The following is a 26,004-nucleotide window of genomic DNA, read 5'->3' on the forward strand; positions in this document are numbered from 1 at the left end:
AAGGAAGGAAGGAAGGAAGGAAGGAAGGAAGGAAGGAAGGAAGGAAGGAAGGAAGGAAGGGGTTATTTCAGCCCAAGGTTCCAGGATATGGCACATTATGACAGCTGGTGGCATTGGGGCCACAGATAGGAGATGAACATTGCTGCTCACTGGAGTTCTCCTTTGTGTTCAGTGCAGAACCTCAGCCCAGCGAACAGTGTGCTAGGGTGTGTCTTACCACCTCAGTTACTCTGACCAGGACAATCCCTATAAACCCAGAGGTGTGTCCCTCTGGTGGCTCTAGATCCTGTGAGAGGTCTGAGGTCAGTCAGGGTTAACCATCTCACTGAGTGGGCACACTAGGACTGCCCTCCTGGGCTCCCCAGGGAGGACTTACTCAAAGAGTGACAAGGCTCCTACAGCTGAGCTAAGAGGTTGGCTCCTCTTGAGGGTGACGTTTGATAAACCTAGATGGCTGAAAAAGGAGAGATAAAGGCAAAGACACGAGGTGGAGTGAATCTGTGCGACCCCTGACCCTCACTCTCACCTCCTAAACCGTGTCTACCTTAAGGGATTGATCATTGCTATGCCTTTGGGGGCAGGGGTAGATCAGCCAGATGGGGACAAGCAATTCTGCCTTGTTGATGAAAAGTACAGCTTGGCATCTAAGGGAATAGATCATGTAAGGGGAAATAATCCCTCTTTGAGCACATGTTGAAAGTCACTGGGAGGCCAAGATACTGGCTTAGTATATAAGAATTATTGGACACTCCCATCAAACCATGACTTAATATTTTATCTTGAAGTTATTTTGTGGTGGTGGTGGTGGTGTTTCTCTGTTGTGTCTGTTGCCACAGTCTCTATTTTGTTTGTTTGCTTATATAGGAAAAGCAGAGAGCAAGAGCTCAGGGAAAATGAAGTGTCCCAGGGGAGCCTTGGGCTTAATGCCTGTGGTTCTTCCTGAGGAGTTTGTAGCCCTGCCCCTCATCACCCCTTCCCACCTGCAGGTATACCTTAGGCTTGGAAGCACTTGCTTCCAGTTAGTCACTCCGATGCCATAAGCCCTGGTGAAGCCACACAGCAAGGAAAGGGCTTATCACCCTTTGTCTAACCCTGTCCGGGTGTGGCGATGTGGTGACGGCAGATTGCACTCGTGTAAGCAATCCGTAGGTCATACTTTCTCAGCACCATGATTTTGCTCCAAGCCATCTGTCCACCCTGTGTGTGGCGTGGTGGGGGTGGGGAGCTCACAGTGACTTTCATGGAGAAGGTGATCCTGTTTCACAAAGGAGACACTGACAGAGCTGCTCCTTCATCGGTTGCCCAAGTGTGAAGCCTGGGCTTCCTCAGTCACACACCACCACCACCATCGCTGCTTCCTCAGCTGAGGGATCCCTCTCCATGGGGACAGCCAAGTCTTGTCCAACAGAAGCCAACACAGGCTTGCCTGCGGAGGTTTACTAACACAAATACTCAGCCCCCAACACAGGGAGTTTAAGTCACAGTATTCCCTGCCGGTAGGGCAGTCACCTCTCTTTTGTGGGTGAGGACTCTTGAGATATCCCACTGATATCTCACCTCAGACTTTCCTCTCTGACCCCTGCTGGGTTGACTTTCAGCAGTACTTCTAGGGGGGCTAACGAGTCACACTTCTTACATGACACCCTGCCTACCGCTAAGAAGGCCATCCTTCTGCAACAGAGCAGGAGTCTAGAACCCACCAGATGGCTTCTCTCTCTTGGATGACCACATAAGCAACCCTCCCCATCCTTCTCTCCCTTTCTCTTCCCCATCTCCCTCCATGTCTCCCACCTCCTATATTTCTCTCCCTCCATGTCTTCTACCTCCTATCTCTTTCTCCCTCCCTTCTGATCATTTTTCTGTAAACAGTCACAAGACAGAGGCGCTTCCTGCAAGTCATTTATCTGAGCGCTCTAATTCTGTTCTTGTGACACTCACCTGAATGTCCTTGATGTCTCCATACTCTCTCACAGCTAAGGAGAACCCTCTAAGTCAGGAATAAACTGCACATCACAAGATTTACAGCAGTACAGCTGAGGGTACAGGACTCACACCGGGGAATAAGTGCCTATGTGCACGAAGTCCCTGAGCTTCACTGACAAGAGAATTGGGCAAGAAAATGTCACTCTCTGTGACCCTGAATGACCCTGAGCACTGCAGCCATGCACTGCCGTTCCCACTTGGAATCCAGCACAAATGCTGCATATCTGCCAATTAAGAAAAGGCCTGCCAATAAGATCCAGGGTAAAACGAGGCCATTCCACTGCAATTCCACGATAGGTTTCCAAAATTCCTTCCCAGCGCCAGCCAAGGAGGCCTTTCTTTGCCTGCTGGGGGTCAGCTACACCGATCCCAGAGATTTTCGGAGGACTGTGGGGCTCTGCAGGCAGGTGCCCACACGGACTCACCCGGCCCACTCTGTCCTCCTCGGCAGGTACCCTGGCTAAAGCAGAGCCGGAGCCCTCTGCCCTCCCATGCCCGCAGCCGTCCTGGGCTGTGCCACCTGTACAAGGTAAGCTGCGGCCGCTGTCTCACCAGCCAAGGGTCACCTGTGTGTGAGCATGCTCTCAGCTCTGTGGACAGGTCTAGAGAGGGTCGCATGAATTAGGACGAGCAGCTCCTTCGGGGGTGCTCACGGTGCCCCAGGGGGCCAACAGGCCTTCGGGGCATCTGTGAGTGCAAAGATAGGAAACAGGCTCTGAAGGAACAGGAACGCAACAAAGAAGTTTCAAAACAAGAGACCATGCAGGAGGTAGAGAGGTTGTCTTTGAGTCTGTGATGTTGAAGTCTCAAGTGACACGATGTAGCTCTCAGGTCATCAGATGGGGAAAATCTGTGAACCTGTGGTGTGGCCCTGTAATGCCGCTCAGGCTGGACAGCCACCAAGAGGACTGGCCTAGAAAGGGCAGCCCGGGTCAGGTCACTGCCTACCTGCTCTGAAAGCAAACTCCTATCAGACACGAAGCCCCCCGAGCATCAGCCGAGTTAAACTCAATGGCCAGTGTCCTTAAGTTCAGTGACAAGGTATCGCCCCCTGAGCGTGTCACAGATAGCATGGCTGGGATCTTCCCTCCCTTCCCAGTGTGGAAACCACCACGTTAACACCCTGGATAAAGCCGGGGAAGGCAATGACAAGGGGGCAGCCTTCGGCCACACTGAGCTCAGGCACTGCTTGTCATGGCCACTGAGTGTCACTGCACAGATCCTGCCTATCCGTGACTGTTTCACACAGACGCATGTGCATCTGAACCATGTGTCGCCTGTCCTCAAAGAGAAGGTTGGAAACAGATGCTCAGAGACCTAAAAACTAGAACATTCTCCCCCTGTGCTACGCCGAGCACCTATCTGGAGGGAGGATGCCAGGGATCATACAACCGCACAATTCTTCTGCAAGCTATTAAGAGTAAGCCAGTGAGTCCTCCCACAGCCGTCGAGGCAGGTAGCAGGAGGGGACCCCTAGCCCACAGGCTCTGGACTCCCTGGGATGGACACTTCAAAATGAGTCTGCGTGAAAGCTTGCACAGGAACTCTGCTTGAGGTAGGTGCCCTGGGGAGCAACCAGCAGGGGTCTAAGGGGGTCACTGTCCCGTGCCATGCCATAGAGAAGTGAAGACTGAGGAGCATTCCCACTGGCCTCTAAGATGGCCAGCCAGGGGCCAGGGCTGAGAAGCCAGTCCTGGGAGCCCTGAGGGAGTTGTGGTGATGCCTCTTGAGTGGCAGGAGTGCCTGGAAGCCCCCATGCAGGGTACCTGGGGAGGCAGAGCCCTGCTCAATTTTAGCTGTGCCTAGCTTCAAGGGCTACTTCAACTCTGAAAGCACAGCCCTTCCCCTGAGTAGTTTCTGAGGGTTAGCTGGGTCCTGCATCCATTTGGCCTTGCTGAACTGGGAAAGATCATGTGCAACCTGATCTGCCCATCAATCGCCTGGCCCTAGGACAGCCTGCAGCTACTCCGACAGGTGTGAATCCTGTGACAATGACAGGTGCTTCGCCTAAGCGGAATAAGGGGCTCATAGTACTCAGGGCTAGCTGACTGAACCAAGCCATAGGGCACGATGACACCGCCTACCCTGGCCCCTGGCCCCTAGGCTTAAGACACTGCTGCAGAGAGCAGGCCCTGTGCACCGAGAGTAGATTCTGACAGGAACCTCAGTGTTTCCCACAGCCAGGAACTATCAACAGAACATTTGTCCCTTCTCCTTTAAAATTTACTTAGCAGAGAGAAGCCAGCCCCTCCTATTCTCGACATTTTCATCCCAAATGAATACATTTTAAATTCTCTGTGCACATATTTGAAAGCCTGGCCAAACCTCGGGCCAGCTATAAATGACAACCTTGCATAGGCACAGAGTCCCATCTCCTGTGGACATGTGCTTAGGATGCTAAAACGTGCTACAAGTTCCCAGTGTGAAGGTCTTTGCATCTAGAGTTTGTGGGTTCCCGTTATAGTTCCAACAGGGTTTGAACCTACTGGCTTGAACACACACTGAACCAAAGCACAGCAGACAGTGGCTATTAGGTACTATGTGTAATGTTTACTTGTCTACTGTGAGGGAACACAAAGCAACAGAGAACTCTTCCAGGGCCTGTGTTCTGAAGCCACCCAGGCCTCCCTGATCCACCAGGAGAGGCACAGCCATGATGCTGGGGGCTGTCCCCACAGAAGGTAAGCAGAGAGGCGGGTGTCGGCCCTGGCAGCCTGGGAGTTTCCTTGTCACAGTTTCAACCCCGCAGGACTTTCCTAGTGAGTGTCCCGAGTCTTCTCTCTCTTCCTCTCAAAGTGGGCGATGTGTTCCTCTACTGTGGTTGTCTTCGTTACGTTAAGAAAGTGATGATGAATTTCAGGGCATGGAGCATATGACAGAAGCCACAGGGAAAGCACAGCCAGGGATGGCCCCTCTAAGGTTTCAGAAATATGCATGCCATTCCATGATTCAGTGACTGGAAATGAATGGGCTCACCAAGGAGATAAAGCCATTAAGTGCAAGCCACAGCCTGGACAGCAACTTCCAGCATTAGGACAGTGTTTCTCAACTGGTGGGTTTCAGCCCTTTGGGGGAGGGGTGAAAAGATCCTTTCATGGGGCTTGCATATCAGATATCCTGTCTATCGATGTAAATACATTGTGATTCATAACAGTAGCAAAATTACAGCTACGGAATAGCAACGAAAATATTTATGGTTGGGGGTCAACATAACATGAGGAACTAACTATGTTAAATGGACCCAGGATTAGGAAGGCTGAAAACCACTGCATTAGGAGATGGAAACTCTCTCTCCTGCAAGTCAAAAACTCAGAGGAACACTGGGGAGCATGGCTAAGCTGGCAGTCCTGGCTCCAGTGGCGCAGTGCACTTCTTCCTCTCTGTAACCATGGAACATGCTACCTACTGTGCTAAAAAGGGCGTCTCTCTGTCTGTGTCTGTGAAGACAGGTATGCACACTCATTCTTTGGAGCCTGGGGGCAAGTGGGACAGAGCAGGAGACACACAGAACATTTGAGAACAAAAGGGAAGGTTCCAGAGAGGGGAAAGGTGTGGATCTCAGGCTGAGGAGCAGCTCCCCAGAATCACACAGGTGGGTCTCATATGTCCCATCTGGGCAGCCATTTTTCTGCATCGCGGCTGACTAGGCTTGAGCCTGGCATGGACTGGCACCAGGCAGGCAGCATGCTCTGCTGAAGAGGAGTGTGGTGAACAAAGCTAGGCAGGAGCTGAGGAGACGCTGTCCATGAGAACACCCTCTCCATGCGTCTGTGTGGCTCGGCAGGAGCCAGGGCGAGCTCCCTCTGGAGGTTCCTCTCAGCCTCACCTTGCCAGCCTTGCTGGACGCCTCCAGCCATCACCACTGTGAACAGTCAAGATGTTTCCCAAAAGGCTCACTCTGCAGCAGACCCATTGTGCAAACAGACAGCAAGGTCCACAGTCACAAAACCAGGTACATCCTGCAATCCCAGCACTAGGGAAGTGAAGGGGGATTCACAAGTTCAAGACCAGAGAGGTCTGCATAGCATGACTCTGTCTCCAAAGAAAGAAGTATCTCAGTGTTTGGATTCTACTTCTACTGTGACTTCTGTCTGCTACTTATATGAACTATTACACTTTGGTTGGTCACACTGAGGTCTTAAAAACAATGGACGTTGGAAGCAGTGAAGAAATGAGAGAACTAAGAGCAATCCCCATTCTGCCTCCCGCCATGTGTAGAACGAAACAAGGACAAACGCCTCAGGAACTGAAAGATGCCAGCACAAGGTGCCACCGAGCTGCTGACCTACAAAGCTGGGAGGCAGCACTGCCAGGTCTGTCGCTCCTCTTCTGGAGACCTCACACTGCCCAGGAGAGGTCTGGAAGCAGGCAACCGAGCCGGACCCCTTTGAGCCAGGAAAACCCAGGCCTGGAGAGCATCCAGCAGACACCGGAAGTGCTTGGCACTGCCTGGGCTTTCTCTCTTTCTTTCTGGCCAACGCTGAGTTTCAAGTGCACATGTAGGAGATGAGAAATCCAGAGGATTCTGAGTTAACCCCTACAGTACAAGGAAAGGAGTGAAGCTTACAGAGGAGGCCAAGGGATCTTCATCCTTCAAGTCCTGAAGCAACATGAGGGAGCTGGTGCCCCCCAACATTGCAGCAGTGTCAGAGCAGCTTTCCCCTCACAACTGGCTACAGGTCAAACTCCCCCTAAGGAGCCCAGCCCTGGAATGTGGCAAAGCATCATCTGTCTCTACAGCAGATAGCGTTCTGCTCTTCAGTGTCTGAGGGGAAATGCAGCACTGTGCAGCAGGGAGGGAGATCAGGGAGGGGCCAGCCTGAGGTCTCTACCTAGCCACACCTGTCCAGAAAATGAAAAAAGCCGTGTGGGTGCTGCCGGGCCTTCCATGAAGAAAGGCTCTCTCTTTCATAAGTCATCAGCGCCTGTGAAATACATGTTCCAACTCCCAGCCAAGAACCAAAACACAGGAGAGACCGCACATCACTTTAGACCCCAGAATTTAAGAGGCATGGGTTTTTCTAGGAGAGAGGGGAGGGGGGAGAGAAAGAGAGAGATAACATTCTCTCCTGAGATATAGTACAAGTGGTTTGATCACAAACAGTGTCATAGCTTTTTCTGTAAATGTAAACAAGGTTAGACCTGGGGCCAGCCGGTGCCAAGAGGGACACACATGCTGAAATGTCTTGAAGCAGCTGTAGCATCTGGGTGGTCACTGTATGGAGACTCAGAAGTGGAGAAAGATGGCCCCACACACCGGACAGGGCTGCTCCATCACCATCCTGAGACCGTTGTCATAAATGCTGGTTGCCTCTGGCACTCTTCTCAGCCATGACCCTAACATTTAAATGGCTCACAAATAGGTTGGCCCCTACCTCGAGTCACAGTGACTGCCACTGACTTCCAAGTAGGAAACTGGGGTGAAAGAAAGACGCTAGCTAGCCTTGGCCTTCTTCCTCTGGAGACAGCGTTAGCAACTAGAGTTGTTTGAAAGATTTCCAAGGCATGGAGAACAGGAACCAACACAGAAGGCAGAAGGGGTGGTAGAGGCAAGTCCCTCCAGGGAAAGGCTCTGTGGGTGTCAAGCCCAGGAAGTTGAGATGGCAGGAGACATGTTTGCTTTCCCTTTGACCTAAGCAGGGGAAACACATTCTATCAAATCCAAACTCACGTGGTGGGCTGTGCTGAAAAACAGTGGTATCTCAGATCTGCAGCTGCCGCCCGGGGCTCACAGAGCAGCCTCTGAGGCTAAGTTAAGCTGAAGAGCTTAAACACAGACCGGTGTGTGTACTCACGCCCTCACCCTAGGGTGCGCTGAGGACTCTGGACTTCGGTGTCCTGGTGCCACCCCGTGGCTAGGATGTCTGCAGGGGTCTGCAAAGGTAAGTCGTGCTGTGGAGGAACAAGATAGCTGAGCGCTTGCCTAGCCTGTGGGAGACCATGGCTCAAAATTAAACATAAAGGAAAGAAAGGAATACTTACTGGAAAATAACTTGTTTTGATTCTTATCTCCTGTGGGCAGAACAGAATGCTCCTAACTGCTGGTGTTGAGGCCTAGTTTCTCGTTTGGCAGAAACTGGCAGGGTCTGCATTTTAACTACATGGGAATGAAACCATTTCAGCGATAACGGTGGAAAATCCTCCTGTCCTTAACCTTAAATAAAATTGCACTTGCAAATCCAACTTAGTTAGGACCTGCTTTCCCCGCCCAGGGGACTCCACCCATCTGCAGTATTCAGTTCTTTCTCTCAGATATAAACAATTTCTTTCTGGCCCAGAGCTTCAGAACTTGATACAAATCTGCAGACTCTGAAGTAAATAAGTAAAACACATGATTTTAGACTTTATTCTTCTCCCACATCGTGTCTTTTTGTCACAAGACAAGCTGTACCTGTCCTTACACGATCCTCCCACGATCCTCCCACGCTCTCCGGGACTGGTCTGCCTGTTTACCGTGGCTGCCTCCAGCTCCAGGCCTAGACTACCGAGCGCCTCAGTGGGCAGGTCCTTGGACCCCTTTGCGTGTCAGTTTCACACTACAAATGAAGCAGAGGAGGATGGGTTTGGTTCCAGGTCACTGAGGAGACATCGCATCTCCTGTTTAAAACTGAGTCAGCTCTTCAGTGGTCACACGGATCTGCATGGAGGCAGGAGAAAGAAGAAGTGTAACCTGTGATGCTGGTTGTGCTTCCGGGCAAGCGGGGGACCCTTCTCAGGCCAGAAATGAAGTAAGAATAGGGATATTTTTATTTTCGCTTGACCATAAAACCCTAGGCCGCACTTCCCTACGTAATGGTTGTTCTTACAGTTCCTGGCCTATAATGAGCTGCAAAAGGTGAGACTGTGTCTCGGACTGTTTTCAGGGAGCAGCCTCTCTTCAGGAGAACAAGCAGACACCCGGTCTGATGGCCAAGGACCTATGCCCAGCTTTCACCAGCAGGAAACTGGATAACACATTAAAAACCCTTCCTGACCTCTGCCGAGAGCGTGTCGAGCACCCCCTGCTGGAGACGGCCCTGTTTCCTGCTGAGAGAAATTGGAATCTTTCAAAAATAGTACAAATGGGCTAACGGAGAAATTTTGCATCCTAGAATTCAATGACCTGCTTGGCCGGGGATCCCCCTTCCACAGCTCCAGAATGATTCTTCGTAATTTAACTTTGTGTCACCTCCAAAAATTTGTTGTCATCTTTGTTTATTAATACGATGCAAAGCTCGTATTAATAAAACAAGTGAGGTTTCTGATGTGCACAGCTCATTAATAAAACAGGTGAGGTTCTTAAGAAAAAAGAAGAAAAATACGTGTAGTAGGATCTCCTTCAAAACCATCTGCAACACACATCCTTGGCTGCCTCATGGCCCGGGGCATCATTTAACACCTTCCTGTAAGTATGTAGCATTGTCCAAACAATGTTTGTTTTTTCTTTTTTTTTAATTTTTAAAACAAGACTGCTTTCACAGACCCTCACTTGTACCAAATGCTCGGCTTCAAACACAACTGTGGGGTTCACCGACCAGGCCCTGGCATCAGGTGGGCCAGGTGGCAAGGCCTCCAACCCACTTGGATTCCAGGAGTCGTAGCAGGCCAGCAACCTTGGCCTTGGTTCTGTGGCCTTTCTCGCTGGTGGTGAACTGACCTTGTCACGATGCCTGTGAGATGACTGCTCTTACAGTTCATGGCCTGTCGTGAACTGCAAACGGTGAGAATGTGTCTCACGGAAGACGCACTGCAGACATGCTGGGGGAGACAGAGACTGCAGTCCTGAGAACAACAGCAGTGTTCAGGGTGGGCTCTGCCCAGCTTTAGTGGGCACAGCGGAGAAGGTGTCTGCCAGAGAACAGATCTGTGATAATGAACTAACAGAGCAAAGTCCTCCCTCCCAAAGATGCCAGCTCACCAGAATGTAGGTGACCTTGCCCATCACCAGGATCCTCTGGCAGACACTCAGAAAATCTGGACCATTCCTACATGGAGTGTGGAGTAAGACCCATGGGGTTTTACCTGTGATGAATAATTGCGCTTTGACAAAGAGACAGGGGCAACTCAACAGAAAAATGATGATCTTTTCAACAAGTGCTCTGGGAAAAATTGGACATCTGTCTACCAAACATCAATAATGCATCTCAACTCAAACCTTCATCTTATACAAAAGTCAACTGAAAATGGATCATAACTCTCTACTGACACTGCAAAATTCTAAAATTTTAGATGAAAATATAGGATACAGTCGTCCTGATTGAGGTAGACAAGAGTTTCATAGACCTGAAATGAAAAGCTGGTTCATCAAGAAAAGAGGTAAATCAGACCCCATCAAAGCCCAACACTGTTTGCACAAAACACTGTTAGGATGCTGAACAGGCGAGCTGTGCAGACTGGGAGAAAATATTTGTCTATATATTTGTATATTCAAGAAGTCAGAGTGGAGCTGTGGTCCTGGAGAGAGAGAAGGAAGTGAGGGATCAGGGCTTAACTAGGTCAGGTTCTGCATGGGAAGGAAGCAGGAGCAGGTGGCGACAGATTCACAGCTGCTCCCGAGCTGTATGCTTAAAATGAGACCCCGTGTTCTGTACATTCTAAGAGCATAAGCTCTGATGCCACGCTGGTCCAGCCCATGCAGCCTGTTGCCCCAGGATGTTGCTACTATGGTAACTGAAGGGACATCTGGGCTTTTGCTCTGCTGCCACGAAGCCAGGCCTAGAACTAGGTGGTGTCCCAATGTGTGACTGTCACCAAAGAATTGCCGCCTCAACTCCACCTCAGGCCCAAGCTGCACAAGAGGAAGCCGAGGCCTGCTCCACCCAGAAGCTTTCCAAGAGCTCCTGGGGTTCTGGCATCAGCCTTTGGCGGGTGCTCTCCTGTTTCTGTGGCTAGCTCTGTCCTACACACTGTCGTAGGAGGAGGGTTTTTCTATTGCCCTTCTTCATCCTCTCATTAGCTGAGTGCCACCATGAGAGTCCAGCTGCCAGCACCTTTGGAGCACACACAGGCCTGTTTTGTTGTTGTTGTTGTTGTTTTCTATGGAAGAGTAAAACCTAGATGGGGCATGAGGTGCCCTGGAAAACTAGGGAGAATGACCCAATGTGGTAACACCTTCCAGATGACAAACGTTACCTGGGTCGGGGGGCGGTGGCAATGACCCCCTTCCTGTGTACTGAAAACTCCCCTTTCTCTCATCTTCTAACTACAACCACCCCTGCCCAGTGTCTCCCTCACCGGAGGACAGGCCTTTCAAGAACGTCTCATAAAAAGATGGTCCATCTAGATTCTACTTGAACAGCATCTTTCATGCATCATGACTTAGAGATGCCTTATTGCGTGTTTCAAAATGGTGTTCATTTCATTGCTAAGTAGCATTCCATTGAATGTGTATGCCAGCATGTGTTGGTTTTCTTGATGGGGAACATTTGGGGGTTTTTATAGTTTGCAGGGATGAAAAATTCTACAAACCTTTACGTACAGGTTTTGAGTGAGCAGTTTCTCATTTAAGATTTAAATTATTTTCCTTCAAAAAATCAGCGACCAATATGTTCATTTAAAAAAATTTTCAAAGACAAAGCATTTCTTTTTTAATTCTTCACAGCATGAAATGGAATTTAAGGGGCATACAGTAAGTATATAATTGATGCTGTAAAAAAAGCTGCCATGTTGTTTTCCCCAAGGACTGTCCTATTTTGTATTCCCACGACAATACATAGGAACGTTCCAGTTGCTCCCTGTACTAGCCAACACTTACTGCTATCAGTATTTTTTCTTAGCTACCTGAACATGCGGGTACTAACAGCTCATGGCTCCTGTTTGCATCACCTTGAGGGCTGTTGGTCTTGAGCAGCTGTTGTTCGTGTGCTGATTTTTTCCACACCTCTTTGGTTAAATGTTTGTTCAAGTGTTTAGTCTAGTTTTTAGACAATTTATTTTCTTACTGCTGAGTTTTGAAGATTTAATGTTTTTGTAAACATATTTTGTGTTTGAGTCTTTTTTTTTCCTCATATGTGATTTCCAAGTATTTTCTCCCAGTCTGTCTGTAGCTCCTAACAGTGTTTTGTGCAAACAGTATTGAGCTTTGATGGGGTCTGATTTATCTATTTCCTTGAAGAACCAGATTTTGGTGTCATGTTTAGGAAATCCTTGTCTACTCCTGGTCAGAAAGTCGTCTCCTGTTTTCGTCTAAAATTTTACAGTGTCAGTAGAGATTTCTCATCTATTTCCAGTTAACTTTTAGATGAAGTGAGGGTTTGGGTTGAAGTACATTTTTATTGGTGTTTTTTGCATATGAAGATCCAATTGTTCCAAGGTCAAAAGACCATCTTCTCTCTGTTGGGTGGTCTTTGTTACTTGGTCAAAGTGCATTGGCCAAATTAGGGAAGCCATATTACTGGGTGCTATTCTGTTCCATGGATCTGTGTGTTAGCTCTCTTCCAGGGCCAGCCTTGCTTGATTGCTAGGACCACTTCCAACTACTTACGAGTGTTCTGTCTGATGCTATCTATATGAAGGGCTTGTGGACTTTCGTCTGACACAGAAGCTGAAGCTGTTAGCCATTTAGTTAATGACAATGAGGATCATGGTATAACCGACCCAGAGAAATGCTGAGTGCTTGGCAGATGGCATCCCATGGAAGTGGGGTTATAACCCAGGGAGCCACACCCATTACACACACCCTCACAAGCTCCAGAGAAGCAGCTCTTGGCTTTCTAGTGACGAACTGCTCGGGAGGGTTCTCCCGACCCACATGCAGAGAGACAGGATGCTTCGAGGGACTAGACTGCACCTCAGAGCTGCCCTGCAGACAGGCTATGCTTATCGCTCCTGCTGTCGCTCTTGCTGCCTGGCGGCTGAGGTTCCCCCAGGCACAGTGCTGATTCTGAGTGTGTGCTGGGAGCAGTGGAGGGAGACGTGAGGAAATGAGCGCAGTCTCCGCCAGAACTCCCTGTCTGTCGTTTTCTGAGGAAAGCAGTGTTGTGAAGCCTCCTCATAGGCTTTTTCCCAAGGATACCCGGCTGGGTGATAGACTCTTTCATGGTGCTGTACATGTGGCCTGTGTTGAACACAGTACTGTGGCAGCCAGAAGTACAGCATCGGAAGAAAGCAGAGCCGTTTCAGCCTACCTTCCAAGCTCGTGCTCACTTGGGATAAATCACTGCCTCTGTGCTTGCTAGAGTGTCTAAGTGGCTGTATTCACTGACCTAGCACCTTCTGGCTCTGTGTACTACAAATCCTCAGACCTGATGGGCACTCACACAGGCTCCCTCTGCCTGTGACGGCTTCAGAAATAGAGAGTAGCCACCTGGCAAACTGTGCTTACACCACCAAGCATGCCCTGCTAAGCCCCATGCCTCACTGGGGGCACAGCAGCAGCCTCCCAATTCCCACAGTGCGGAGCATAGAGTCTCACCATCCTCAAGAGGATGGACCTGGCCCAGCTGTGTCCTCTACGTCCTGAGCTGCATGCTTCTCTCTTTCAGGACTCACACACATCAAGAACTACCCACTATGGATCCCTGCCCCAGAAGTCCCAGCACGGCCGGACCCAAGATGAAAACCCAGTAGTCCACTTCTTCAAGAACATTGTGAGTGACCATGCACAGGGGGCCGAGGAAGCATCAAGGGAGGGGTTGCTGGATCCAGGAGAGTCCACAGCTCATGGCCTCTGGGATCCTTCTCAGGTGCAGCTGGCCTGAGGGACACTACCCTCAGCAGGATCTTGGTCATCTGAGCTCCCAAAGGATACTCTTAGCTGTGTCTGCCATGTAACAAACTGTGTATTTGAATGAGAATTCAATTTCCCTGAAACCAGACAGCTAGCTGATGCTTAGTTAAAAAATATAGACTTTGTAACCCCGAGAAGGGATCATGATGCGAATAGGCATTGCCCAAGAGGACTGAGGGGTGCAGGGAGCAGAGACATGCAGGGTGTTTCAGGCCAGCAAAACTGCTCTGTGTGGCATTGTAATACAGGACAGGGGACGTTCGTCTACACACATAGGATGCATGCTACTACAGTGAACCCTAGTGTATCTCTCTGATAATAATAATCCTCCGATCACATTAATGCTGATGCTAAGTAGCAGAAATTGAGCAGATGTGTGGAAAAGCCCTATAGATGTCAGGGAAATGTGCGACTTCATTACAATTCCTCGGTAAATCTTAACTCTTCCATTAAATAAATGTCTTAGTTACCTCTCTGTTGTTGTGAAACACCATGACCATGGCAACTTATAGAACAAAGCCTTTATTTTGGGCTTACAGTTAAGAGGGTGAGTCCAAGACTATCATGGTAGGGAACATGGCATCAGGCAGGCAGGCAGACATGGCACTGGGGCGGTAGCTGAGAGATCTCATCTTGAGACATAAACATGAGGCAGAAAGGTGGGCAGAAAGGCAGGTGATGATAGATCATGGATGGATGGATGGATAGAGTGAGTGAGTGAGAACGGCTTACCTCAGCAACACACCTCTTTCAACAGGCCACACCTCCTTATCCTTCCCAAACAGTTCCACCAACTACTACCAAGCTTTCACATATATGAACCTATGGGGATCACTTTCATTCAAACAACCACAATAAAGTTGTTGTTGTTGTTGTTGTTTTTTCCAAACTATTAATGAGGGGCTGGAGAGATGGCTCAGGAATTGATAGAGCACTCTATGTATCTCGTTGGGCTTTTTATTGCTTTAATGAAACACATTTCCACATCACAGTCATCATGGAAGGAAGTCAGAGTAGGAACCTGGAGGCAGAAACTGAAGCCATGAAATGCTGTTTACTGACTTGCCCCTCATGGGGCTTTCTTATGCGACCCCAGGACCACCTCCCAGGGATGGCCCCACCCACAATTTCTTGGGCCCTCCCACATCAATCAAAAATCAAGAAAATGCACAATAGATATGCTTACAGGCAAATCTTATGGAGACATTTTCCCAATTGAAATTTCCTCTTCCCAAATGACTACGTTGTGTCAAGTTGACATAAAACTAGCCGGCACACTGCCCTTGCAAAGGATCTAAGTTCAATTCCGGTCACCCTCATCAGGTAGTTCAAAATTGCCTATAACTCCAGCCCCAGCCCCAGCCCCATCTGTGGTCTTCGTGGGCACCTGAATTCATAGGCATGTACTCACATCGACACATACTTTTAAAAAATGGGGCATCGTTTTGAAACCAAGCACCAGTAGGTACAGCATTTCCAGCCCTAGGAAGGGCATGATGGAGGCATGTGTTAGCTTCTGATGCCTGACGGACTGGAGCCACATCTGCTGACATGAGCTAGTGGGGCCCTCAGGGAGAGAGCAGGGCTGCCTATAGGAAAGTAAGTCACTGAAGCCCACATTTCTCTGTCTTCCAGGTGACACCTCGCACACCTCCTCCATCCCAAGGAAAGGTAAGACCTTAGATGTTTTGATCCATTGTCAATTCATGCATATGATCATCCTGAAATCCCAAAATGTGTTCCAAATGGAACTGGGCTCAGGGCTCCCCAAATCCACCCCAGTCTTGCTTCCAGAGGCTTCCAGTGGGGCACAGCAGCTGAAGGGCTCCAGCTATACATACGAGGCCAGCGTGTCCAGGCACTGTTCCCCTGAGCTGGGATTCACATCCTGGCCTTGGAGCCTCAGGTGGCCCGCATACTCTGAATGTGGCACATTTGACGAACCTGATCCTCTTGGGGGAGGCATGCCATTTTGGTTGTTCCTGTTGGTTTCAGGACTTGGCCACGGGTGATCACCACGTCACTGTTTCTTTCGTCACCGTTTCTTTCTCTTCCTCACAGGGGAGAGGCCTGTCCCTCAGCAGATTTAGCTGGGTAGGTGATGACTATGTTTCCTCTGCTTCCTCCTCCTCTGCAGCCTGCACAGCCCACTGACTTCTAAGTTCTTCCAGTTGCTTAACACTCGGCTTCTCTTTCCGGCCCAGCCCAGCTCGCCCACCATGGTTGACAGGCTTTTCTGTTCCAAGGCAGGACTGAAGCCTTTCAGTGTGGATCACTGCCAGGCGGAGACCGGGGCACTGCACACCCTGTGCCTCCCTCCCACAGGGCTCTGAGCTCCTTCCCGAGGAAGGGCCACATCACAGTGGAGAAAATCCAAGTTCTTTCCTAGTCCCCCAACTGGGAAAATGAGTCTCAGAAGACCAAATATAGGACAATGCTGGCTGCTCCTTAAAATAGAACTACTGATCCAATATGAGAGATGCTAAACTCGGTCATGTCATTTCTAATAACCCCTCTCCCCATTAGTCCAGGAGATTTGGGGTTTTGTTTGCGTGTTAGTAATACCTAACACTGAGCCACTAAAACACCAAGAGTGATTCCTTAGGGGTTTTATGCTTTTAGACACAAGAGCAAAGTCTCAATGATGATTTTAGTTGGTTGAACAGCTTGGCTTCTAAATATTAGCAACTTTTGATGTCTACGCCAATTTAAAGTGCTTACTCATACATCCTAACCAAGTATATTGACCCCAGCTGCTAGCAGACACTAGATACTAGATACTCTTTTCCTTATAAATTGCTGTGATTTTCAGAGCTGCACAGATGCATAAACACCAGCCTGTTAGCCAGAGTTGGGGGTGGGGTGAGAGATTGTCTATCTGTGGACAGTGTGGTACAGATCCAGCTGTGCCAGCCAAACAACACACAAGAGAATGGGGACAGGGGAGGAAGGAAGAGACAGAGAGAGGAGAAAGAAGGGGAGAAAGAAGAAATGGGGACAGTAGAAACAACAGTGAGAAGAAGATGGCGCCAGGCATGGGGCACACACCTGTAATGCCACTACTTAGTAGGCAGAGGCAGGAGGATTGCTGAAAGAGCAAAGTGAGCCTATATAGTGGGGGAAACAGAGCTGCTCTGTCTCAAAAAAAAAAAAACTGAGCTATGAACCATATGATAAAAATGCACGTTGGACCTGTTCTGTTTTTCTTTTCTTTTCTTTTTTCTCACATGGTAAATCTTCAAAACTGGTGACAATAAGGTAGGTGTCTACACAGACCTCACTCATAGCCTTTTTTTGCCTTTAACTTTCTGTGCCAGCAGGAAACAAAGATGATATGAAGAATGACATCTATTTTAACCCAGAATTCTTATTTAGCTACTGCTGTATATGTCTTCATTTTCTAGGCGTGGGTTGTCAGGGCGTTGTGCAGACTGGATGTCAAGTGGTCAGAGAGGAGGCCTTCTGGGAACTTGGGGAGGCCCTTTGTCCTACCAATGAAGGAATAGGTCTTGGCGTCTGTCTTCATTCTCCAGTTTGTGTCTCCCAAGGGCTGCTTGGGTCTCTCTTTGTCCAAAGTTCCTCCAGGTTTTTGTTGTCTGTTTTCAGTACGGCCTTCTTGTCTGGAGTTTCAGAAACTCCTTCTTGCTTTCTCAAAACCCTATTGTATCTATCTTGATAATGTCTAGGTTTCAGAAGGAAAGTGACTAGGAAAGTCCTACATTATTGCTCTCTGAAGGTTAAGCTGTTCTGGTATCAGGAGTTCTCGGTTTGGGAGAAAAGCCATGCTCTGGGACAAAGGGACCCAGCATCTGCCCAGAGAACTGTGTTTCTGCTACTTAGTTGCCTGTGTATTGGTACCACGCTCCCCAAAGTGACACAACCCTTCCATGTGTTATCCAAGAGTCCAAGTGTCTGGGAAGCCTCCAGGATGCATGAGTGGCTCTGGCTGGCCCAAGTGCTCAGCATAGACCTTCTCTCCTCTCGTTCACATTCCTTACCCTGTCAGAACACCTGTCACCGAAACAGCCTCCTGGCTGCGGGGGAAGGGGGGGTGGCTATCTGTCCCAAACACAGGCTAAAGATAGGAAAATGATGGATGTAAGTAGCTGGAATGGGAGAGAATGTTGGCTCATATGGCCTGGGTCTAGCTTCCATCCTGTCCAAGCCAGCCAGGTACCTGGATTCTTCTTAATCCTGGCTGCACTGCTGGATGGCCACACAGATGGATTCCTTCTCAACCTCCTTCTTGCCTAATGTACTTGTGTGAATCACCATGTGTCGAGGGTGCTAGGAGCAGTGCAGGCTGATGGCTGGTTCTGATTCTGGAGCTGTTCTTGACAGCTGGTTTCCCGTTTCCTCTTGTCTAAACCCTAGACAAAATCTTGAGCCCTGCCCTTGGGGCAGACTTCCGTGAGTAAGGAGTGAGAGTCTTTCTGGTTAGCCTCTGGGATTGTGCACTGGGTTGGGTGAAGACCTTACCCAGAGTGCTGGTCTCATCACTCAGGCTTACCGGGGAGTGTTCCTTTTTGTGAATAAGCCAGTGCTGGAACCCACAGAGACTTACACTACAGTGCTCACTGTCCATCACTGCATCCCACAGGGGTAACCATCTCAGCACAGAGTGAGAGGGACCAATGGAGGCAGGAGGAGGGGTGATTGCCGTCCTTAAAGGCCAACTGTATAGGGGCACAAGTGCCCTTATGACTCTGCTCCACCCTGAGAATGAATGCCCTGGTACAGAGCTCTGCGGCTGCCTGTAAAGTTGGGCACTTGTGCCCTAGAACATTCACCACTGCCTGGCCCAGGCCCTTTGTTCTCCAGCAACACCCCCTGATGGACTTGGGGACAGGCTCTTCTCCAGCCCCTCCCCATCAGAGCTCCGTGCCGCTCTGGCTCCTGAGTGACTCGCTGGTGCCACCCGGTGGTTAACGTCCTCCTGGCTAGGCCCTGGAGGGGGCTGTGAGCAGACACTGAGCTCTGGTCTTTTCTTGCAGGGGGCCGAGGGGCAGAAGCCAGGATTTGGCTACGGAGGCAGAGCTTCCGACTATAAATCGGCTCACAAGGGATTCAAGGGGGCCTACGACGCCCAGGGCACGCTTTCCAAAATCTTTAAGCTGGTAATGTAACATTCCTACCGCGGGGAAACACCTGGGCACTGCTGCGGGAAGTGGGGGCCTGGAGCCGTGCTCTGTGTTCACTGTGCCCAAGACCTCCAGGAAAAACCATGACCCCAGAGTGATGCCAGGGGTCAGGAAGAAAGACAAATTCCAGAATGCCCAGCTGAGCTTAGCCAAAGGCTCACCACCTCCCCCACCCACAACTTACCTTCCCTTTCTCTTAGCCACATAGCTCTGCCTTCCTTCTGGGTTTCCTAGGAAATTAATGTGGTGCCAACAGTGCCATGCACAGACATTCCGTGGGCCTCACTATGAGCCCACGCTGTGCCTCCTCTCTCCCTAGAGCTGAAAGTCAGGTGAGCCACTGGATCCCCAGCCAAGGGGAATGAGTGGCACCTCTACGTGGAAGCGGCTGACAGGAACCTCTTGAGGGAGGCTCACTAAGCTCACTCAAGGGGACCCAGAAAGCCCCAGGAAGGGGCCTGCTGCTAGCTGCCTAGCATACAGATCCAACGATAGATGCCATAGAGTCTGTGGCCTCTGCTCCTGATCTCTCTGAGACATGGTTTCCTTATCCGTAGCGTAAGGGGGTGAAGTGCCTACTTATCTGTTGAGGTGCTGGCGAAGGCCACGGCAGGAGTGGAGTGTGGCCACAGCACAAGCCAAATGGCAGCTGTTACAGCAGTGCTGCCCGCCACGGAAAGCCTCACAATGTGGCTCTAAAAAGTTCACCTACAAGTGAAGACTAGACCTCAGAAATGCCCCGTGTCCTCGCCATGGAACCCCAAAGGTGATGTTTGTCCTGGAGGAACATGGTTATCCAGACCAGGTTTTTACTCTGAACCAAGTCCCAAATTTTACCTAATGAAAGTTACCTTCTCAGAAGTTCTATGGCCCTTTGTATCCTCAGTGGCCAAGGTGGCCACTGTCAGCACAGCCAGGATACTCTGAGCCAGGGCTGCCTTCCTGGGAGAAGGAGGCCTAGAGGCCTGGCAGGCAAGGCCAAGACTTCTCAAATCTGAGAAGTCAGGCCAGGTGCCCAGGAGATCAGCAGTTCAAGGGAAAAGATTCTGTAGGAGAAAGAGACATGCCATGTGTAACATCGATGGGGGTCAGGGGTTGTGTCTCTAGAGCAGGGATGCGACACGTGGACAAGATACAGAGGAGGGACCAGAATGCATGTGTAGAAGGCAGAGAAATACATGGAGAAGGCCTCAGAGGGCTGGAGGAGAAGGTTCCAGCCTTTGACATGCTGGGCCAAGAGGAGAGAGGGAGCACCCAGGAGGAGAGTCTTGACTCTGACCCTGACTGAGGGTGTTCTGGGGACCTGGTGGCAGATTCATTCAGGCGTCAGGGGACAGTTGCATGATTGACAGAGATAAAGAAAAATGGCGACTAGATTACAGAGTCTCTGGGCTGGGAAGAAATATTTTGGTTTATAAAGGTCCAGGGATCTGGTGACTTGGCTGGTTCTTCAGCTCTGAGTCTACACCATGGGACCTCCTGGCTGGAGGGGAGCAGGGCAAGACACATGAATGTCTTTTCTGGCAGCTGCTGGAGGTGGCTTCCCATGCTAACTTAAGGCTCTGAGGCTCTTGCCATCCCTGAGCCCATGGCTCCTGACAGAACTGGCAGTAAGAGCTACCATCTAAGTGTGGCGTCCAAAGCTACCATTTTCTCTTACTCCTTCTAAGCAAGGAGCCGCGCCTCTTAGCTCTGACGTCACAGATAGGCAACACCCGCACTGCCAGTTGTCTTCTGCTCTCCGCAGCCAGCTTCTCTTCTGGTGCAAAGATGAGCATGAACTGTGGAGGTCTGGTTCACAGACCTCCACTGCAGGGCTGGACCTCAAGGCACCACTGCCATGTGCCACCATGCCCAGCTCTTGCTGCTTTCTTGGATGGAAGATTAGTATTCCTGTAGAATGGAATTCAGGCAGAGGTGGCTGAGGGTTCAAGGAACAGAGCAAGAGTCTGTGCCAACTCCCAGATGGCAGCATTCCACACCAGCTGTGCCATCCCTGCAGACTGGCCTTGGGTGGTGGGTGGGAGCTGCCCCCCTTGGGTTCCGCTCTGCCTCTCATGCTTTAGAAGAGGGTTCTCAGACCTCAGACCCTCATGCCTTTGTTTCTGATGGGAACACAACCTCCATTCTGGGGCCATCTGTCAGGCCATGGCTGACAGTGTGCTGTCCAAAGGTTCCGATCTGAGGTGTTTGTTTCCTGAGAGAACCACGGCGTCAAGGTTTCAGTTCGTGACTGCTTGGGTCTGTAACGCGATCTCACTGGGTTTACCCCGGAGTCTTTCATTGCATGGATTGAGCAGCAGGGCGTGTCCGTGGTCAGTGTGCACAGAGGGCAGATGCCGGCTTCCGCATCCTCGTGAAGCAGGTGTGTCACCACCCGCTCAGCCCACACACTGCAGTGTGCAGTGAGAGCCACGCACCACGGAGAGTGAGTCAGGAAGAAAGCCTCACTGGGGTGTGAGCAGCAAGCACGCGAGTGACCTCCCACTTTCTGTGTCAGGCAAAGCGTAGGCACTACCCGGTCCCCAAAGCAGATCCAAGTAGGAAAATGAATTCACTCTCAGGTCTTCAAGTAAAAGGCCTTTTTGACTCAGTGCCTGGATTCTGAAGGTGATAAGGAGAGGGTGTGAAAAGGTATTTTCTCCATGACCTCTGAACACAGCCAAGAGGTCACCTGTGAATGACCTCAGTGCCATCCTGGACTTGGATGCCGTAGACTGCCTGCTCCGGAGGCTAGCAGCTGCCTTGCCAACCACCCTTGCTTGGGAAGCACTTCTCTGCATAACTTGTCCCTTCAACCCACGTTCAGGAGGACAGGGAGAGTGTCAGAATCGACCTGGTATGGGAGGGTTTGTCTGCTTGGTGGCTCCACCCAGGAGACATGGCCCTGCTCTGAGGCAGGTGTGCATGGCCATGGGCCGTTCCTCAGAGGAGTTCACCAGGCAGGACTGTCCCCACAGCTCCTCTCAGGTGCGTATGTGACTGGTGTGCTGGCATCAAGACTGTGTGAGGAGGACTTAAAATTTTTAAGTAGGTCCGACATCTTCCCTGGGCTTCTTTCTGTAAACAGCTTTGTAAACTGATTTAAAAGTCCGTGTCAATCAAGGAAGCCTGATGACATCCAGGGCATATGGTTGAAATTAAAACGGTGGGCTGACAGGCTGTGTGACCTGGCTGTATGCTTAAGGGCTCCCTGGCTCTTAACATCACTCTAGCAACACTGCTTCCTGCTTGCCCTTTTTTTCCCCCAGTCCTAGCAGCCAGCTCTGAGGGAAGGGCTCAGATCTGCTGGTTCATTGTGGCAGTTAGCACACACTGTGCTGGAAAGAACAAGTGGGTCTCCCTGTCTTTGGGGCCTGCATCTTATTTCTAGATGTGCGAAAGGAGCCTTTGCCTCTTGTGGTGTCCCATGAGGTTCGAGGGTCTCATGGGGACAAAGGTACCCATGCTTTCAGTAGAAAATGCTCACTTTGCCCCCTCAGGGACAAGTCTAAGCCAGCCTCTACCTGCTGAGCACAGATGCATCAGTTATGGGGCCCGAAGCCCACCAAAGATGTTCCAAGTGGCACGAGATACAAAAAGCAGAGGCAAAGGTCTTGCTGGTTCTAGGCCTCACTCCCCTCTGCTAGCTGGCTGCTCTTGGGCAAATGACTCAACTTGTCTCATCTTTGTCCTCCATATAAAATAAGTGCTGAACTCAGTGTTGGCTGTAAGTCCAAAAAGGAGATCAGGTGGAGGGCTTCTGCTTGAGGCAGGAGCTCAGTGGCCTACTGGAAAGTGACATTGGTGTAGCCCACCATTAAGCTTCAAAAGAGAAGTCAAGGACTCCCACATAAGTCATTGAGGCCTGGCTGGCCTCCTCCATTCTGGCCCAGGCATATCATGTCTTCCAGAACAGAAATTCTAGGACTTTCCAAGAACTCAGTTCTCTGAGGGGCCCAGGCTGCTCTGCAGTTTGAGGTGCAGCACTCTGGAGGCAGCCCCATGCCATGTAGTCAGAGCAAGACAGGTCTCCAGGTGAGGCCAGGGCCCCCATCCTGGAGAAGGACTTCACTCCAAAGCAGACTTGATGGCTTGACTTCAGTTGCAATCCCACTGCTGGAAGGCAGCCCCTCGAGGAGCTAACAGCCAGCACCCCCTCAACTGTAGCTTTGGTGCTCAGAAAGGCACCCAATGGCTTCATTTCACCCTGAGCTGCTGGTTGTTCTGTGGAAACTCCTGTGCTTATTCCATGGTAAGTGGCTATCAGCCTGGCTGAGCGCCGGCGACATTCCACACTCACGCTCAGGAATGTGACCGCCTTGCTATTCTGCGGAGGAGCGTCAATGTATATGTCTCCATCTCCAGACTCACAATCTAAATGACATCTTTAAAAAGATCTATGTATTATGTTGAACGTAAGCTGGAAAACAGAAATCAAGAACACCACAGAAAGAAAAAGAGGGAAGTCCCCCAAGGTCTGTGTATGGAGTGTGACCAAGGTCCCCCTCTTGGTTTCTGTGCTGTTGCTGCCCCTGAAGGCTGTGCCACCATCCACCATCGAGCTGATTAGCCACGGCTCGTTTTTAATTGCAAACCTAGTGTGTCTAGCACCCACCACTTCAAGGTTTCCAGAGCCTCCTCAAGCCCCACATGCAGCTTGCTAGTTGTGGCAGAGGCAACAGTGGAGGTGATGCTCTCTCTCCAAGCCTGGAGCAGTTCTGGCTCATCAGCACTGAACCCACTTTCTAGAACACACTGTGACTAGGCCCGGTGCCAACCTGCACTGTTCTCAGTCCTCTAACTGAGGAAGTAAACAGGTCATTTGGAGCAACATAACAAAGCTACAGCATTCTCCCTGCAGAGGCAACGCTGTGGGAGCTTTGGACCTAGCCACGCCCTGTGGCTCATTGTCAAGGGCCTTTACCTTAAGCAGCAACTTCCAGTTAGTGCTTTCTGAAGAAGGGTGAGAGAAATAACAGGACGACTCTGCATCCTGGGATAGCGTTTTCGGCCTGAACGGCTTGTGATTGGACAACCTCAGAACTAGCTCTGTGGAGGAAAAGTGACATCACGCAGCCACAAAGGTTCTTTCCTAAACCCTGTCTTTTCCTTTTCCCAGGGAGGAAGAGACAGCCGCTCCGGATCTCCCATGGCGAGACGCTGAAAGCCCTCCCTGCTCAGCCTTCCCGAGCCCTGCCCTCGGCTTCTTAATATAACTGCCTTAAACTTTTAATTCTACTTGCACCCGTGAGCTAGTTAGAGCAGACCCTCTCCTAATCCCGGGGAGCCCTGCAAGTGGCGGGGCCAGGCCTCGGCACCCCGACTACTTAAAACTGTTTGTCCCTTTTCATTTGAAGATTGCGTTTCCTCGGGGTCTTCTCTGCCTTGCCTTGTGCCCCGTGTACCCTGGTCGACTCCGGAGGACACCCTTCCCAGTTCACCCCTACTCCATCCTCAGACTTTCTTTTCACGGCGAGGCACACCCCTCCAGCTTCCGTGGGCACGGATAGACAGGCACACCGCCAAGGAGCCAGAGAGCGTGGCGCAGGGGACTGTGTGGTCCAGGCTTCCTTTGTTTTCTTCCCCCTAAAGAGCTTTGTTTTTCCTAACAGGATCAGACAGTCTTGGCGTGGCTTATACACCGGGGGCTTGTGGTATGTGAGCGCAGGCTGGGCAGCTGTGAGAGTCCAGAGTGGGGTGGCCCTGGGGACGCTTCCAGGCCAGCTGTCCCCTGCACCCCACCAGCTGATTTCGAGCGTGGCAGAGGGAAGGAAAGGGGCGAGCGGGCTGGGCAATGGCCCCAACAGGAAACGGGACTTAGGGAAACTCGCTGGAGATGCCATGTGTGGCCGCTGTGTCACCATCTCTCCCCGGTGGCTCCCCAGAGCCGGTGCCTTTAAGAACCCCGTTTCCTCTCAGAGCCCAGGGAGAGTCCAGGGACTTGGCGCATCTGGTCGTGGGACTGCAGGAGTTCTCTGGCGGCCTCGCGCTGGCTCACTGGCCACTCATTGCATTGGGGTGGCCAGGAGCAGCTCGCCATGGCAGTGCCCATTGGCACACACTAACATCAGTGAAAAATAACTCTCCCTTGCTTCATAGAAAGGACTCATTCTTAGCTGATTTGGGTGTGTTCCTGTCACTGAGTGGCCACCCTGGATGCAGGGCCGGCCTGGGCGACCCTCAGGGATGAGGAGCTCGGAACCCCATTCTTCTAACTTCCATAGACAGCTCCCTGCCCCTCTAACATACTGACAATGTCTTTTGATTCAGAGTATCTTTTATAGACCTCCCAAAGAGCCCCACACTGGCACCATCGTCCCTTGGAAGGGAGGTGATGGTTGATGTAGACCAACAAACATCTTGTTAATCTGTCCTAATTCTGAGTGTAGTGTGGGTTTAAGATAACTCCTATTAATATATAGCCACAATAATGTGAGGGTAGAGAAGAGCAGGGAAGAGAATTCCAGAAACAAACCCTCCAGGTAGTTCCACAGGAGTACTTGCCCTCCAGTGTGATGGAACAACCTTGCTCATGGCTTCTTCAACCAGACAGCACATGCTGCAGAACGGCTGGACAGAAGCACCTACTGTTCTTGAATATTGAAATAAAATAATAAACTTGCGATAATCCTTGTGCGGGTGTCTCCTTTTGTGTCCTGGCTTGTAGAAATGCAGCCATGTAAAGCACAGCCTCGCCACAGAATAGAGTGCACGGCCCTTGGTCGGGAGCACCAGGTTGCCCAGGGACATGTTGAGAAGGCCATGCCATAGTAAGCCAAGTGGGTGGAGTAGAGACTGACCCACAGCACACAAGGAAAAGGGTTTGCAGTCACTCTGAGGGCAGTGTTCACAGCCATTGTGGTAGGAAACAGCCTCCAGAAGAGCAAGGCACAAAGCGATTCATCCCTCTGCTATTCTCTCTTTCCCTCCCCTCATTTGTTTGTTATTGTTGTTTTGTTTTTCTTGCTTTTGGTTACAAGAATTCTTTTTCTAAAGGATAACCCCAAATCCTCCTTTTCGTGTTGGTGTAGAGAGCTACTGGCTGCTCTCTGAGCTTCCAGGGGAAGCTGTGGAACACCCTCGTGTCTATGAGCTGTAGGCAGAGAAGCTTGCTGCGGGCCAGCATTACAGTCCGTCTCTCTGGGCATGTTGCTGCGGCAGAAGTACCCAGGACAGGAACCTGGAGACGTT

General features: G+C 50.6%; 1 protein-coding gene across 5 annotated transcripts in view; it reads left to right on the forward strand.

The window, feature by feature from the left end:
* Window positions 1-25,449, forward strand: part of Mbp (myelin basic protein) — a 102,743-nt gene extending 77,294 nt beyond the window's left edge. The window contains exons 5-10 of one of the 5 annotated variants that reach the window (XM_055598729.1): window positions 2,435-2,512; window positions 13,446-13,550; window positions 15,326-15,361; window positions 15,752-15,784; window positions 18,685-18,807; window positions 23,933-25,449. In XM_055598729.1, the coding sequence (XP_055454704.1) occupies window positions 2,435-2,512; window positions 13,446-13,550; window positions 15,326-15,361; window positions 15,752-15,784; window positions 18,685-18,807; window positions 23,933-23,977 (420 nt within the window). In that variant the 3' untranslated portion in view covers window positions 23,978-25,449. The remainder of the gene's footprint in view (window positions 1-2,434; window positions 2,513-13,445; window positions 13,551-15,325; window positions 15,362-15,751; window positions 15,785-18,684; window positions 18,808-23,932) is intronic. The other 4 variants (XM_055598730.1, XM_055598733.1, XM_055598731.1 and 1 more) reach the window with 4 other exon arrangements.
* Window positions 25,450-26,004: the final 555 nt, after the last annotated feature.

This window comes from Psammomys obesus, unplaced genomic scaffold (genome assembly GCF_907164565.1).
Source record: "Psammomys obesus unplaced genomic scaffold, mPsaObe1.curated_primary_1811, whole genome shotgun sequence".
In the NCBI taxonomy this organism is placed as follows: domain Eukaryota; kingdom Metazoa; phylum Chordata; class Mammalia; order Rodentia; family Muridae; genus Psammomys; species Psammomys obesus.